General features: G+C 51.4%; 1 protein-coding gene across 4 annotated transcripts in view; it reads left to right on the top strand.

Moving 5' to 3' along the window:
* LOC144687452 (ATP-binding cassette sub-family C member 9-like) overlaps nucleotides 1-17,295 on the top strand; it is a 216,029-nt gene that overhangs the window by 146,556 nt on the left and 52,178 nt on the right. For all 4 annotated transcript variants that reach the window (XM_078553609.1, XM_078553607.1, XM_078553610.1 and 1 more), the window contains one exon: nucleotides 8,330-8,399. In XM_078553609.1, coding sequence (XP_078409735.1) covers nucleotides 8,330-8,399 — 70 coding nt within the window. The remainder of the gene's footprint in view (nucleotides 1-8,329; nucleotides 8,400-17,295) is intronic.

Genomic DNA, 17,295 nt, shown 5'->3' with positions numbered 1-17,295 from the left:
ATGGTCAAATAGGTCTTCTCCTATTTTGCCTTATCTTTGCACCCAGGGAAGTGAGCGTATCCACTGGCCATAAAGGTCAGGAAGATCAGCCCCAATCATGTTTAAGCATAATAGGGGTTAATGTTCAGATTTGCTAGGGCAGAACGCTGGTGATAGCAGGTCCGTTGCCCCTTATACCCCCTGCCCAATTTTCATATCCATTCAAGTCTAGGGATATAGCAGATTGCCGATCCTTGACTGCCAGTTTTCTTCTGGCAAAGATTTGCCCCAGTGAATTGGAATATTCAGAGTGAGTTCAATTTGTACGCAGAAGCAGGGACAAGTTTCCGATGGAACCTCTTGCTTCACTCAGGAACAGGTCTGGCAGAACATACGGAATAATTATCCAAGAACCCTTCACTGCTGTGGATCCAGGCCAAAGTTTAAGAGACTTAAACTGACATCCAAGAATCCATCACTTTTACAAACTGTTGTGCTTCATGCAACATTTGAAAATAGAATTTACATCAAGATGGTGATGTAGTGGTAATGTCTCTGGACTGTTAATCTTTGGGACAGGGGTTCAAATCCTGGTGGAATTTTAATTCAATTAATAAAAATCCGGAATATAAAGCTAGTCTTATAACTTTATAGCTCTAGTCTCAGTAATAGTGACATGAAACTATAATTGATTGTCTTAAAAACTCATCTGATTCACCAATGCCCTCTAGGGAAGGAAATCTGCCATCCTTTCCTGGTCTGGCCTGCATGTGACTCCAGACCCACAGAAATGTGGTTGACTCTTAACTGCCCTCTGAAATGGCCTAGAAAGATATTCAGTTCAAGGACAATTAAGGATGGACAGCAAATGCTGCCTTTGCCAGCAATGCCCACATCCCATGAATGAAAAGAGAGAAAAAAAATCTCTCCAGTGGAAACTTTTCTCCATCCACTTTGCAACTAAATTTACATTCTATTGACGTGTCCACCACCCACCCTCAGCCTCAAAATCTGTAAGTCACAATCTCTATTAAATTGCTGCTTAATTAACAGAGACAACTCGAGTAGTCATTTGGTAATACAGAACTTGAGTATTGCTGAAAAAAGAGACATGTTGAAGCTTTTCGTCTTGCACTCATCAGGACACTTGGCAAGAATACCAATATAAAGGAAAAACAATAATTTATACTGTATGAAAAAAGAGTGCTGATTGGTTGGCAAGTAGACTCTGATTGGTAGAGGCATTGCCATGGAGAATTCTCCAGTGATGGTGACTGACAGTTCACTGCCAAGCATTGTTTGAAATTTAATCCAGGCAGCTTGACCCTGATTGATCAAGACATTGCCCTGAAGAGTGAATCAGTGAATGGCTGTCATTTATTTTGTTTAGCTGAAACAGATGTTTACATGCTCTTTCTCTCAACAAAGAACAGGGCCCTGTGCATTAATAGTGCCCAGTCAGCATTTTCTCCTCATAACATTATAAATGATTGTTTTCCCCTTATATTGGCATTCTTGCGAAGTGCCCTGTTGAGTGTGCGATGAAAAGCTTCAACATGTCTCTTTTTCAGCAATACTCAAGAGACAACTCAATTAAAGGTCCCTTTAATTTCTGGCACAAGGCAAAGCTGTTATCAAATTTGAAATCCTTATAGCTTTGGAATATAGGTACAGGAGTAGGCCATTCAGCCCATCGAGGAATACATCCAATTAAGGTTGGCAAGCTTAGCTTTTGACCACCTGTCCTTCTTTGACTCAGTGTAAAATTTTTGCCTGATTATGTTCCTGTCTAGCACTCAGGACATTACACATTTAAGTCGCAACACAAATGTAAGTATTTGTTGTTATTGCTCATTCATTTGTTTTTGTTAATCTTCACTGCAGGTTTTATTACTGAAATAACAGTAGCAAAATATTGTGGTACTAGGATGCTGGTGAGGGAAATTAGTTACGGCCTGTTGTTAGCACGCAACTTGAAGGCCTAAGGCGGAATCGAAATTAGTCCATAATCCTCATTAGCATTATTTGGCCAATCTGCCCAAGCCTATCGTGTTTCCACAGACAGTTTGGAAAGGATGAGTGTTTGGCCAATGGCCTTGCGGACAGTGGCCTGAAGCTTAGTCCTTTGAGATTACAGCTCGCAATATTGGGGCGAGGAGGTCTTTGGAGTCGGGAGAAAACCCCTGCTCTTTCTGGCTCAGCGTGAATGCTTTAAAAGACATTCTTAAAAATTAAAATTTACCTTTTTTTTGGTGGCCATTGAAAAATCCTGAGCTGGGTAGGCCCAGCAAATTTGCCAGAGAGGCCCTGAAATGGGCCTTTGCCCTTCATTCATTATATGCAAGGGCCTAATGCCCATGCTATTAACTTTCCCCATGTTACATTGGCCAGCGTTGCTCCCAATTTACACCCAAAGAAAGGGCACAATGCTTCCCAATTTGTTCCTCCATGAATGTGTTCCCAGATTTAGCAGAGCTCAGTTACGTTTTAAATAAGAGATACGAAAGTCAAAAACAAGGAGGGGGCCAGGGGGACGAGAATTTTAATCTTCATCACAAGTTAGATAGCGTTACATGGGTGATTGTGGGTCAGCAGCCTCATTTCCAGCTCTCCCACAGTCTTCAATGGAAATAAAAGCAAGGAGAGACATAAAACTGGCTGCCAGCTTGCTATCGCCCATTTTACACGATCACACAAAATCAAGATCTACCTCCCCGTGGATAAACAGGCAGTGGATCACCTGCCTGGACAGAACCCATTATAAAACAAACCAACTCTCCTTTCCATTGACTTCCACTGCACCAGTTTCCCGCCCATGGTAAAAATGGTTCCCTGGCTTTGAGGGCCAGGATTTTCCACTCCGGGCCTAAGTCCCCTGCCGGGGTGGGAAGCAGGAGTATTTCCCTCTGCGGAGCCCAGTGGGAAATTGCGCTGCATCACGCGATGCTGGGCTCGTTAATTACGCAGCCAGGGGTTTCCCGAACAACTGTTAGCGGCGGGGCGGGCAGGAAGTCTCGCACCCCGCCATCATATCCGAGCGCCATATTTAAAAGGTGTCCGGACAGCTGCAGCTATATCCCACTCCAATCCACGATCCAGGAAATAGCTCGGAGACCCCAGGCAGCAACGGCACCAAGATTCAGCGATGCACCCTTGGAAGTGCTGCTGAATGCAGTGGAGGACAGGAAAAGACACCCTGTACCCCAGGGATGGAAGCAGAAGGCCCACCCAACTCACCAACCCTGCATGGGAGGCAGTCGCCAGGGTGGTGAGTCCCAACAGCACATACCAGAGAACAGGCCTGCAGTGCAGGAAAAGGATGAATGACCTCACCCACGCCATCAGGGTAAGTGAACCCTCTACTGCTCCAATTTACCTCAAAGAGTGAGAACTGGAACTTGGGCTTCAGTGGCCAAGCCACCATCTGTGATGCCCATGCATAAAGGGCTTCTGAACATGATGTGTTGATGCCTTATAGCCATACTGCAGCCCACGTAGTCTGCAGGTAGAGAGGCAACTGCAGGTCCTTGATCCTGCCACACAGTGGGCTCACATTGTGAGGAGGGGGTGGGCCTGGCGTAGAGGCCACCTACCAGCACAGTTGGTGCCATGCCTCCTCGTGCCTTATCCTTCTATCTGCACGAGCTCACCGCTCTGGAGGGTGCTGTGAAAGAACCCTAGTGGACTAGCTGCAGTACATCTTACGCATGGCATACAGTCATCAGTGGGTTGCTGCTGTTGACTGGCAAATTGTGTATGCCACCTGCATCCCAAGTGCTCTCAAACCATCTTGTCTCCTTGTGCAGGACATGTTGGTGCACAATAAGCATGAGGGGGAGAGGACGGGATGGGGCATGGCTTAACGCAGAGATGGCTGCTGAGCTGGCAGTGGAGGATCGGGACCAGGCATGTGGAGATGACGAGTTGGGTTTCCGGCCTCCATCCAGTAAGGAACAGTAAGGTCTCTACCTAGAAACCTAAAGGTCATGAGTGGTGCCATGTTGGAGGCAGCCCATGCAGTCACTCTCACTCTCCTCTCACAATTGAGGGTGGCAGTGAGAAGAGGGTGAGGCCAGACCCCGAACCTGATTCCAGCACCAGTTCCCGCCCACAGACGAACAAGGATGATGTGGGCGACGATGAGATTGCACCTGTAGAGCCATCACAGCAGTCATCCGCATCCTCCACCAGCCCAGAGACACACACCATGGTGTGTACGAGAACTAGTTCAGGCAGGGTCTCATATTCTGGTGGCCACCGCATGGACATGTTTCCGCAGCAGGAGGAGGCAGGGACAGCCAAGCCCACAGGCACCCAGAGGACTGCTGGGGAAGAGGCCCTTGCAAAGCCCCGAGTCAAATGACAAGCCTCTGGTAGTGGTCCTAGACATGATGCTTGAGATGCAGCAAGAGGCAGAGGAGCACCAGGTACAGAGGAGTCCATCCACCTGCTCTCTGGTGAAGTGGTGCAGACATGTGCGTGCATCAAGATCTCCATGAGGAGACTGGTGGACACCATAGAGAACCCGGTCCAGCAGAACACCCAGTTTCTGATGGAGATGCACGCAGACCTGCACTCCATTGCAATATCCAGAGGCAAAGTTTCACAGTGGCCATGTAAGAGGGGGACTGGGCACCAAGACCTCCATCCAGGTGCCCCTTCTTCTCAAGGAGTCAGAAAGGAGCCCTCGGGCACCCAAAGGGAAGATGAGTGGCAGGCGGACGCCCCTGGGACCTCCACTCAGGACTCTGAGGGACAGGTGTACGGTCCTTCAGATTCCCCTTTTCTCTGACCCCGTCAGCTTCGTCCTCTGTGACTACAGAGGGTGCAGCTGCCCCACAGCAGGAGATCCAATGTAATCAGGGCCCTCCAGGCCTCGAGGACACAGGACATCCGCGAAAGTGACCAAGGACAACAGGGCACAGTGGTCAGCAGTCTCCGCCCCTGCTGTGGATGTTGGGGTAGCACCTAGACACAGTGGCAGGCAAAGAAAAATTAAGATGTTCTGATGTCACATGTGGTTGCATGGGTGCACTATCATTCTTCAATGTTGACACACTTTTGCAAATATATGGTCGCTTGCACTTTTAGAATGGCTGATGTGTTTTCATTGCGCTTCCTAGTCGTTAAGCCTGTGCACACTCCCTGTATTCAAGGGGTCAACCCAGGCTGGATCTACGTCCTCCGGAATCATATGTGTGTAGGGAGGCATCAATCTTTGTCAGGGCCCTTCCAGCCATGTCCGAGAAGCCTCCCGCCAATGCTGTTGCTTTGCCATTCACATCCTCCTCAATTCCCAAGCCTTTACTTTGGCAAAACTACATGCTGGGGTTCCCCTGCAGTTGTCCAGTTGAGCTGACCAGTAGCTCCACCCACTTGATGACCCAACACCCATCCAACATCTCAACATCTCCACCACGAGGCACTGGATAGTTGTGAGCGGCCATGGTGCGACTGACTTTCTAGGTGCAGTCCAACACCTTTCACCCTCCCCCATTACCCACACCTTCCCCCCGACCATAACCATTGACCCTCCTAGTGTTACCTATCACTTCTCCACAATCACCCTAGAACCCACCCCCCACCCCCATCACCCCTTGGCCAGTGCAGGTTAACATTAACGTCCTCTTCCTTCCCAAGGAGCGCACTCTAGTAACTGTAGAAATGCCCCCCTCGTCATGCCAACCCCCAAAATCCACATTTATTTCCATCTGCCCTCCAATAACCCTCAGAGCCCCTTTGCCTGTCATCGAAAGACTCTGACCCTCCCCATCCTACAGGATCCTACTGTCCCCTTTAACCCTCACCATCCCTTCACATCACCAATTCACTCAGCCCCCCAGGACTCAGCAGTGGACAACACAAACCCTTCCCTCTGATTCCCTTCACCGCCCCCCCACTGCCCATTCACACCTGCACACACCTCTCCCCCCAACTGCCCATTCACACCTGCACACACCCCTCCCCCCAACTGCCCATTCACACCTGCACACACCCCTCACCCCCCACTGCCCATTCACACCTGCACACACCCCTCACCCCCCACTGCCCATTCACACCTGCACACACCCCTCCCCCCCCCACTGCCCATTCACACCTGCACACACCCCTCCCCCCCGACTGCCCATTCACACCTGCACACACTCCTCCCCCCCACCACTGCCCATTCACACCTGCACACACCCCTCCCCCCACTGCCCATTCACACCTGCACACACCTCTCCCCCCAACTGCCCATTCACACCTGCACACACCCCTCCCCCCACTGCCCATTCACACCTGCACACACCCCTCCCCTCCCACTGCCCATTCACACCTGCACACACACCCCTCCCCCCCACTGCCCATTCATACCTGCACACACCCCTCCCCCCCACTGCCCATTCACACCTGCACACACCCCTCCCCCCACTGCCCATTCACACCTGCACACACACCCCTCCCCCCCCACTGCCCATTCACACCTGCACACACACCCCTCCCCCCCACTGCCCATTCACACCTGCACACACACCCCTCCCCCCACTGCCCATTCACACCTGCACACACACCCCTCCCCCCACTGCCCATTCACACCTGCACACACACCCCTCCCCCCACTGCCCATTCACACCTGCACACACACCCCTCCCCCCACTGCCCATTCACACCTGCACACACACCCATCCCCCCCCACTGCCCATTCATAGCTGCACACACTCCTCCCCCCCCCCACTGCCCATTCACACCTGCACACACACCCCTCTCCCCACTGCCCATTCACACCTGCACACACACCCCACCCCCCCACTGCCCACACACCCCTCCCCCCCCACTGCCCATTCACAGCTGCACACACACCTCACCGCCCACTGCCCATTCACACCTGCACACACACCCCTCTCCCCACTGCCCATTCACACCTGCACACACACCCCACCCCCCCACTGCCCACACACCCCTCCCCCCCCACTGCCCATTCACAGCTGCACACACACCTCACCGCCCACTGCCCATTCACACCTGCACACACACCCCTCCCCCTCCACTGCCCATTCACAGCTGCACACACACCCCACCGCCCACTGCCCATTCACACCTGCCCACACACCCCTCCTCCCCACTGCCCCTTCACAGCTGCACACACACCCCACCGCCCACTGCCCATTCACACCTGCACACACACTCCTCCCCCCAACTGCCCATTCACACCTGCACACACACCCCTCCCCCCCCCACTGCCCATTCACACCTGCCCACACACCCCTCCCCCCCCACTGCCCATTCACAGCTGCACACAACCACCCACCCCACCCCCACTGCCTGTACTCCACAACAGGCCTTCCACTCCATTACCCACCTCACCCATCCCAGACTCCCACAGCTTTTCATTCTTTCCCCAACTTGCTCGACATCCCCACCCCCCTCTGGGCCTCCACACCTGCCCCACCTCTTCTTCCCTCTGCACCCCATCTTCTTGCCCCCACAGCGTGAAGACCATCGCCGCGCCACACGGCCTCATGCTGCGGCTCGGCTGCTGGAGAGTTCACCCGAGCGATGCGGCAGCTTCTCGTAGAGTCCACCCGATCAATGCGAATGCTGCTGGAAAGTCCGCCCGAGCGATGGCCTACCTAATCGATGGACCACATGGCGCTCAGGAAACCACCAGTTTCAGAGTCCTCCATCTTTTCCAGCATCCGACAGCTGTCCCAGGCCTCCATCCAGCTAAGTCCTGACAAGCCCACGCCATATCGGTCCGAATGTGTCCCGGACTTCCACGATATCACACTGGGTGGCAGGATGAGTGGACGGGGGTGGGGTGTGTAAGTCCAGTCGGGTGTTTATTTGAATCCCATCAAGGGGATGCAAAAGGTCTTCCCAACGGCCGGTGGCGATAATGGTGAAGCGTCATTATCCCGCAATTACGGCCGGGACCGCAAGTTCCCATCGTCAAATCCCACTGTCAGGAAACTGATTTTTATGTTCCCACAGGGTTGTCTGCCCCACCCACCACAACACCCGCTGGTGGGTGGGGGGGTGGGGGGGGTGGGAATGGGGCTTACGATTCCGCCCAAGGTGTACATAAATCACTTAATTATCTAGTTTGGTATTTCGGTTTAATGATATTTGAGTGTCTCATTGCAGTAAGAGTGATTCCAAAACCTTAATCGAACATTTCAGGAACTGGTGTCGCAGAGCTAACATTCAGGGCAGTTTCAGTGTTAACATGCTGCATTTTTCACTGGGTAACTATTGTTGCCATGACAGGATTCCATGCATTTTGAGGCTGTATCTGAATCTGCATTTCATTGATACTTTGAGCTTCATATTGTAACTTATGTAGCCTTTCCTTTGTTTTCCAACTCTTCAGGTTCTTTGACTCAACGCCTCTGGGTCAAATTCTCAATCGTTTCTCTGCTGACACAAACATAATAGATCAGGTATGAATGTCAAATATCTTCCCCGCTGGTGAGTATTGTTATAGGTTGCACAGGAGGGAGCTGTAGTCAACTGGGTATGGAAGGGTGATCTAATTAAGGTATTTGAGATGATTAACGATTTGATAGGGTAAATAGATTTCCTCTGATGGGGGAGCCCAGAACAAGGGTGCTTGGCCAAGGGGGGTAAATACAGTTGTGATATAGTTCAAACATGATCTAATTGAATGATACCACAGGCTTGAGGGGCTGAGTGGTCTACTCCTGTTCCAATGTGACTATAGTGGTATTTGGGAAGCCCTTAATAAAGCATGCATTTGAACCATGGCCAGTTCAATAAAGCCTTATAGGAATGATGAAAGTTGAAATCAGCTGAAATCTTCAGTAATCACTATTAATATGTTAAAATTATTTTGTGCCTTGAATGTTGCCTGTTCATTAATAATATTCAAGCTATCTAAACATATGATATTATTGGGTCACAATGTTCAAGACTTGAAACTGTGGAACATGAGCATGGTTGCTGTCTGAAACTAGCATTTGGACTTTACTTTGAACTTTAAAGTAAATAGAACTGCTCCCAGAAATAGCAATTTATAGGAGATCACCTCCCTGTCCTTTCATCTTCAAATTAAATCACAGTTAAAGGATCCATTTTAATGATGAACAAATTGCAATCAGTGTTTGAAGAAAAGATGAAAATGTATCTCCAAACCAAGCTGCAATAAAAACCGTTGGTATGAAAACACTAGTACTATAAATCTAGAATATTATTACAATCTCAAATACTTACATTTTCCTCTATGTCACTTTGCAAACTGAAAACTTAGATCACCACAAACTGACCACATGTTGTTAATCATTTCCTGTAATTGCTTGACATTATCCAGCTCCTAGTTTTGTCATTTGTACTGAGAAGTGAAGATGAGAAAGAGTAAATATGTCACCATTTAGCATTTCTTGATTGAAATCTTTCAGTAGATCACTTAATGCCTTCTAATACCTGCCTGTGTGAAGATTGGAGGTTAAATGAAAATGATCTTAAATGTCAATGTTAAAGGTTTAGCACAAAAAATGGGTTGAGTCATATAGAAATATGGCCTTAATCCAGTAATCAAATTGCACATGTCAAAATTTCGCTTGTTGTTTTTGAGTGTCCAGTTATTTTGTAATGTGAATCACCGCCTTCGATAGAGGTAGTCCGATAAAGAAGATGAAGGAATACATAGTGGAGTCAATTTTCACACATCTTTTGATATTAATGAGCTGGTAAAAGCCTCAAAGTAGTGTTGATGGCCCTGAGATAGCTGTCTGTTTCACAGAATGGGCATTAATAAGCAAAGGTGCTTCCAGGTCCTAATTTTAGTCTGGTACTGATCGCAGCCTGCACTGGACACATTGCAACCAGCTCTGCAGGCAATGGAGCCAAGAGTGCCAGACAAGGTAAGTCTGGAAATAGCACTTCTGTCCCTCCCAGGCCCATTAAAAGAATCTGGGCCACTGTTGCCTTGGGACCAATGTTCCCTCTAAGATGTGCAAGTGTGTCAGCTGTGCAGCAAATCGCAATTTACTTGGGACAAGCAATCTGTGCACAAGCTGCAATTCCTTTAAGATGTGCGTATGCATGACGACATGCATGAAAGCACACTGATGTGTTTCACAACAGCACGCATGTGACGTGGATTTGGCGGCCTTCACTTTGGGGGAACTGAGGTGAGTGAGCAGTAGCGTTCTCCACAGCTCACCTGTTGTTTACAGGCCTCGGGCATTGGGTTGGGGGGTGTGAGGGGAAACTGATGCCTGGGCCTGGAGGCGACTGCTGAGGGGGTGTCAAGTGCTGCCGTGGCGCTGCATCCCTTGCACAGGCAATCGCGATGGGGGGCAGGGTAAGCGAGGGGAATGGCCACACATTAGGGACACCTGTATAAACTGACCATGCCTTAGCAACTAAGACAGATCAGGCGCAGCCATGGTGATATGATTGGGGTTGGGCTCCTAGCCTGCCCGCCCATATGCAAGCAACATGGAGGCACCAAAGGAGCACCAAGTGCTCCACACCTTACCCCCCCCCCCCCACCACCAGCCCCCCCAACACCCCCCCCCCCCCCCCACCTCAGCACAGACTTTGAGTCCGCCACCACTTTATTGAACCACGGAGCAGTTGGACTGCACATGTTGTACAATCTCCTCGCCAACACTGGCCATGTAGCAGTCACTGCTGGAGGTGCTCACAGCCCCTTGCAATCTCAGCATCCCGGTTTGAATCCGTGTCCCCCATGTCGCAGGCTGACAGGGCAGCCATGCAGTGCACTCATCTCTGGCCATCCGAGGGGTGACCAGCCCTCTCCGGGAAGCGTTAAGGGTGGTCACACAGGGGCAGGAAAGGTGCTAAGAACAGCCATGATAACCACGTCTCTCTCTCTTTCATGGTGAGGAGGATCACATCAGGATCATGGATACTGGTGACCTAGATGTATGCCTGATGGCCCACAGAGAGCAGAGAAGAAGGAGGCGAGAGCGACTGAAGCTCCTGGCCACGCAAAGGCAGGACCAGCAACCACATGAAAAAAGGGGCAGCAGGGGCTCCTGCACATGCTGCCCAAGAGCAACAGCGAGCTGTGGCTGGTTGGCGCCTAGCAACACCCAGGGTCTATAGACACCACCTGCCATTCCTGCAGATGACTGAGAACCAGTGTCGCCAACAACTGCGCATGTCTAGGTAACTGGTGGCTCAAATCTGCCATTTACTGCAGGACTTGGCACCAAGGGGACATGGAGGGCATCCACCGCCAGTGGCTGTGAAAGTGACAATTTCTATGCCAGTGGCTCCTTTCAGGGCTCCACAGGTGACCTCTGTGGGATTTCACAATCCGTCACCCACAAACGCATCCATGAGGTCACGGATGCCATCTTCTCCATGGCACACAACTTCGTGCATTTTGCCCGGGACCGGGACAGCCAGGATGCAAGGGCTATTGGATTCTCCCTGATCTTGGGATTCCCACAGGTGCAGGGTGCGATTGACTGCACTCATGTGGTGCTCAGGTCTCCGTGGTGACACAAAGTGGACTTCATCAACCGCAAGGGCTTCCACTCACTGAATGTGCAGCTGGTATGCAACCACCAGAAACACATCCTGCAGGTGTATGCATGGTTTCCATGGAGTGTGCACGACGTCCACATCCTCAGTCGGTCACAGATTCTTGCAGTCTTCCAGGGTCCACACAAGCTGCAGGGTTGGCTCCTCAGGTACCAGGGCTACCCGCAAAGGCTGTGCCTGATGACACCTGTGCGGCGGCCTCAGACTGCAGCAGAGCGACGCTATAATGAGGCTCATGCAGCAGCTCACAACTTGGTGGAGCAAACCATTGGGATGCTGAAGATGCGGTTCCGGTGCCTGGACCGGTCTGGTGGAGCCCTGCAATACAGTCCGCAGAGGGTGTCACACATCGTCATCGTCTGCTGTGCCCTTTACAACCTGGCGCTGCAACAGGGAGAGGATTTGGCTGAGGAGGAGATGGAGGAGCTAGATGTCTCCTCCAATGAGGATGCCGACGGGGATGAGGGTGAGGGGGTCCTTGGTGGTGACGACGATAAAGATGAGGCTCTCGCACTGGGTAGACGAGGCAGGTGCACTCGGGAGGCCCTCATAGCTGCCAGATTTGTGGAGGATGATGACGACATGCGGTGAGGTGCTCCCGTAGATCCTCACATTGTAGTTGTGAACGTTTGACTGTGATGATGCTCCTGTCATGGAGATGCAATGGAGGCCCTAATAGTCACTTGATTACAGGAGGAGGATGATAGCATGCAGTGAGGACACTCCATAGAACTTTACACGACCACTGAGAATGTCTGACTCCTGTCTGGCCGAGGGCAGCTCACTTGCGCTCCATGATCAGGGCCATTTCATGGACGCAGCCATGAAACTTTAGACTCATCTGATGCTATGTCCGCCTTCAGCACCTCAGCCCTTCAGGAGCTGGTGCACAGCATCACTGGTCGCAGTTGCTGGTGTGATGGTGGCCAGCCTTACCTTAAAGATGCTAAGAGCACACAGAGAGTATGAGGGAACTCTGTGGTGCCTGCCCACTACATTCTGGCAGCAATGACCAGCACCGTCGAGATGCAGGTAGCAGTAATGTTTCCAGGGAGTGTGAGGCTGAACCATCACTGTGTTCTGAAGGCTGCACAGAGCACAGGGAAGAGGCCCTGGACTGAGACACCTGCCTTTACCTTGTGCAGAAAGGTTTCACATCTGAAGAACTCTGCTCATCAGAACAAGGAGCCACAGGCAGGGAGACATTCTTGGGAGTTTATTGACAATAGTGAACAGTATATACAAGTGATCAACATCCGTGCCCAGGCTGTGCAACTACTTTTACCTAACTTTCCTAACCCTGTCGCTACGTCTTGGTGCTCCCCAGACATCTACAGCGGAGGTGGAGGCAGCCTGCTGACTGCTACACCCTGTCTGTGATGACTTTGGCGGGCGTCCTCTGTAGACTTCAAGGGCACCGGCCTGCTTTCTGGGTCCTGCTGTGTGGCAGTGGCACCCTCCTCGGCGTGTGGAGCTGGATCTGCGGAGTTCAGAGGAAGAGGGGGGTCAGAGGGGCTGGTCACTCCCAGAGTAACCTGGGTGGATGGCCCCGGGGTGTGCATCTGCTGATCCTCCTCCCTAAGGGTGCCTGAGGGCCCCTGGCTGACTCCGTGAGCGGAAGGGGTATCTGTCCAACACCCCTCTCACGTACACACTTTTGGAGGCCAGCTATGGCATCAGCGATGGAATTAAGCCCGTGCAGCACTGGCAACATCCTGCCAGTGTTGACCTCGGTGCTTTGCAATGCCAATGCTATCACCTCAGTCTGAAGATGGACAAACTCCTCCATCATGCCTTGCAATCTGAGGAGTGCAGCAGACATCCCTTCCTGATGTTCCCAAGCTTGCCTTTGCAGCTCTAGCATCTGTGACATGACCGAGTCCAGAGGCCCACCGTCTGACTTGGACTCAGCAATGTCCTGGCCACCAGCAGTCCTCCGAGTGCCGGGGACCTGGGAAGTCCCTGCCTCCGTCTGCTGTGGATCAGAAAATGTGATGTGCTCACTAGATTGAGATCCCTACTCTAAAGCTAGGTCTCACCAAGGTGTGTGTCTCTGTGCTGGTGGAGGGTGTGGGTGAGTGCTATGACAGGACTTCAGGGAGGGTACCTTCAGAAATACCGCCGCACCCTATTTCTAAGCTGCGCGTGCCCCCAGTTTCATTTTATTCTTCGTCTCATCCGACGCCTCAACAAGAAACTTTGTCTCTTTCTTTTAGGTGCAAAGGAACGCAAGCTCCAACAACTCATCGACACCAACACCCCTCCAGGACCCTCCACCCCTGCCTGTCCCTCTGTCCCCATCCCGTCTTCCAATCCCAGCCCCGGCCGTGTATTCACCATACCCCCTGACCTTCCCCTCTCCGATGCTGAACGTTCAGTGCTCAGCAAAGGATTTAGTTTCATACCTTAAGCCTCATCACAATGAATTTCGGGCTCGGCATGATGCTGAACTCTTCTTCCGCCGCCTTCGTCTCCGTGCTCACTTCTTTGGGCAGGAGTCCTCTCCCCGTTCAACGGATCCTTTTACCCGCCTCCAATATTCTCCCTCCACCTGGACCCCTCCCTCTGGATTCTTATCTTCTCTTGATCCTTACCTTCTCTTGATCTTTTCATTGAGAACTGTCGGCGTGACATTAGTCGTCTCAATTTCTCTGCTCCTTTCACCCACTCTAACCTGTCTCTCTCTGAACTTGCTGCACTCTGTTCTCTCAGGTCCAACCCTGACATTGTCATCAAACCCGCTGACAAGGGTGGTACTGTTGTTGTCTGCCGCACTGACCTCTACCTCGCAGAGGCTGAGCGTCAACTCGCAGACACTTCCTCCTACCTCCCCCTGGACCATGACCCCACCACTGAACATCAAGCCATTGTTTCCAGGACTGTTACTGACCTCATCTCCTCTGGAGATCTTCCTTCCACAGCTTCCAACTTGATAGTCTCCCAACCTTGGACGACCCGCTTCTACCTCCTACCCAAAATCCACAAACAGGACTGTCCCGGCAGACCGATCATGTCAGCCTGTTCCTGCCCCACGGAACTCATTTCTTGCTATCTTGACTCCATTCTCTCTCCCCTTGTCCAGTCCCTTCCCACCTACATCCATGATTTCTCTGACACCCTACATCATACCAACAATTTCCAGTTCCCTGGCCCCAACCGCCTCCTCTTCACCATGGACGTCCAATCCCTCTACACCTCCATCCCCCACCAGGATGGTCTGATGGCTCTCCGCTTCTTCCTCGAACAGAAGCCCGAACAATCCTTATCCACCATTACTCTCCTCCGTCTGGCTGAACTTGTTCTCACACTGAACAATTTCTCCTTAAACTCCTCTCACTTCCTCCAAATAAGGTGTGGCTATGGGTACCCACATGGGCCCCAATTATGCCTATCTCTTTATTGGTTACGTGGAACATTCCTTGTTCCAGTCCTACTCCGGCCCCCTCCATAACTCTTTCTCCGGTACATTGATGATTGCTTCGGTGCTGCTTCATGCTCTCGTCTGGACCTGGAAAAATTTATTAATTTTGATTCCAATTTCCACCCCTCCATCATTTTCACATGGTCCATCTCTGACACTTCCCTTCCCTTCCTTGACCTCTCTGTCTCAATTTCTGGTGAAAGACTGTCCACCAATATCCACTACAAGGCTACCGACTCCCACAGCTACCTCGACTACAGCTCCTCACACCCCGCTTCCTGTAAGGACTCCATCCCATTCTCTCAGTTCCTTCGCCTCCGTCGCATCTGTTCTGATGATGCCACTTTCAAAAACAGTTCCTCTGACATGTCCTCCTCCTTCCTTAACCGAGGTTTTCCACCCACGGTGGTTGACAGGGCCCTCAACCGTGTCCGGCCCATCTCCCACGCATCCGCCCTCACACCTTCCTCTCCCTCCCAGAACCATGATAGGGTCCCCCTTGTCCTCACTTAACACCCCATCAGCCTCCGCATTCAAAGGATCATCCTCCGCCATTTCCGCCAACTCCAGCATGATGCCACCACCAAACACATCTTCCCTTCACCCCCCCTGGCAGCATTCCGCAGGGATCGTTCCCTCCGGGACACCCTGGTCCACTCCTCCATCACCCCCTACACCTCAACCCCCTCCCACGGCACCTTTCCATGCAACCGCAGAAGGTGCAACTCCTGCCCCTTTACTTCCCCTCTCCTCACTGTCCAAGGGCCCAAACACTCCTTTCAAGTGAAGCAGCATTTCACTTGCACTTACCTCAATTTAGTCTACTGCATTTGTTGCTCCCAATGCGGTTTCCTCTACATTGGAGAGACCAAACGCAGACTGGGTGATCACTTTGCAGAACACCTTCGGTCTGTCCACAAGCATGACCCACACCTCCCTGACGCTTGCCATTTCAACACTCCACCCTGCTCTCATGCCCACATGTCTGTCCTTGGCCTGCTGCATTGTTCCAGTGAATCTCAACGCAAACTGGAGGAACAGTACCTCATCTTCCAACTAGGCACTTTACAGTCTTCCGGACTGAATATTGAGTTCAACAATTTTAGATCATGAACTCTCTCCTCCATCCCCACCCCCTTTCCGATCCCCCCCTTTTTTTTCCAACAATTTATATAGATTTTTCTTTTCCCACCTACTTCCATTATTTTTAAATGTATTTCCATCCATTGTTTTATCTCTGCCTTTTAGCCTATTTCGATCCCTTCCTTTCACCCCACCTCATCCCCACTAGGGCTATCTGTACCTTGCTTGTCCTGCTTTCTACCCTTAATTAGCACATTCCTTAGATAATATCACCACCTTCAACACCTCTTTGTCCTTTTGTCTATGACATCTTTTGGCCATCTCCACCTATCACTGGTCCTCTATCCAACTCTACCCCCTTAAACCAGCTTAGATTTCACCTCTTTTCTATTTTTACTTAGTTCTGTTGAAGAGTCATATGGACTCGAAACGTTAACTGTGTTCCTCTCCGCAGATGCTGCCAGACCTGCTGAGTATTTCCAGGTATTTTTATTTTTGTTTTGGATTTCCAGCATCTGCAGTTTTTTGCTTTTATCAGAGGGTACCTTCAGATTCCACTTCAGAGGTTTCTTCGGGGCTTGACTGGAGGCCCTGGGGCATGGACTATGTCGGCTGTTTGGAAGATGTACCTACGAAAGCAAGGAGAGACAATTAGTGCATGGCAGTGGCTTGTGAAAGAGGACACATCACTCACAGCATGGTTGCCTGATGGAAGTTGCACTGCTGGATCCTCACTTGGTAGAGCAGCGCCGACCTCACCCTCAGCACAGGAACGGTCCAGATGCTCGCCAGCCAGCTGGATGGCTCTGTTTTCGAATTCTGTCAGAACTTTGATATTTGGCATCCCTCCACCTGCCTGCGACCTTTCCCGCCTTTTGTGAGCCAGCTTGCCCTCCACCGCTGCCACCACCTCCCAAGCCGGGGTTGGTGACGTTGCTACCCACCCTGCGGCCAAAGCGGGGGTAGAGCCCATCCCAGCAGGCCTCTACGGCATCCAGCAGTCGCTCGAGGGACCCGTCAATGAAACAGGGTCTGCAGTCTTTTTTCCTTTGCTTGTGGTGGTGAGCTGGCGGCGATGAACACTTTGCTGGCGGCTGCCTTTTAAAGATGACAGCCGGCGTGGTGCAACAGTGGGGTGATGGCGAGTGGGCGAATGAGAGCCTGCCTGCCATGGAAAGGGTGTTTCCTGGGAATGCATAAATAATGAGGTGGGCTCGGGAAGATACGGCATGAAAACCTGCCATTTTCATCGGCGGGTAGGACTCCATTTTACCCGCCCGCTACCGCACTTCGTG

This window comes from Cetorhinus maximus, chromosome 12 (genome assembly GCF_964194155.1).
Source record: "Cetorhinus maximus chromosome 12, sCetMax3.hap1.1, whole genome shotgun sequence".
Classification (NCBI taxonomy): Eukaryota; Metazoa; Chordata; class Chondrichthyes; order Lamniformes; family Cetorhinidae; genus Cetorhinus; species Cetorhinus maximus.
The sequence above is the reverse complement of the archived record's forward strand: the minus strand, read 5'-3'. Positions and strand labels throughout refer to the sequence as shown.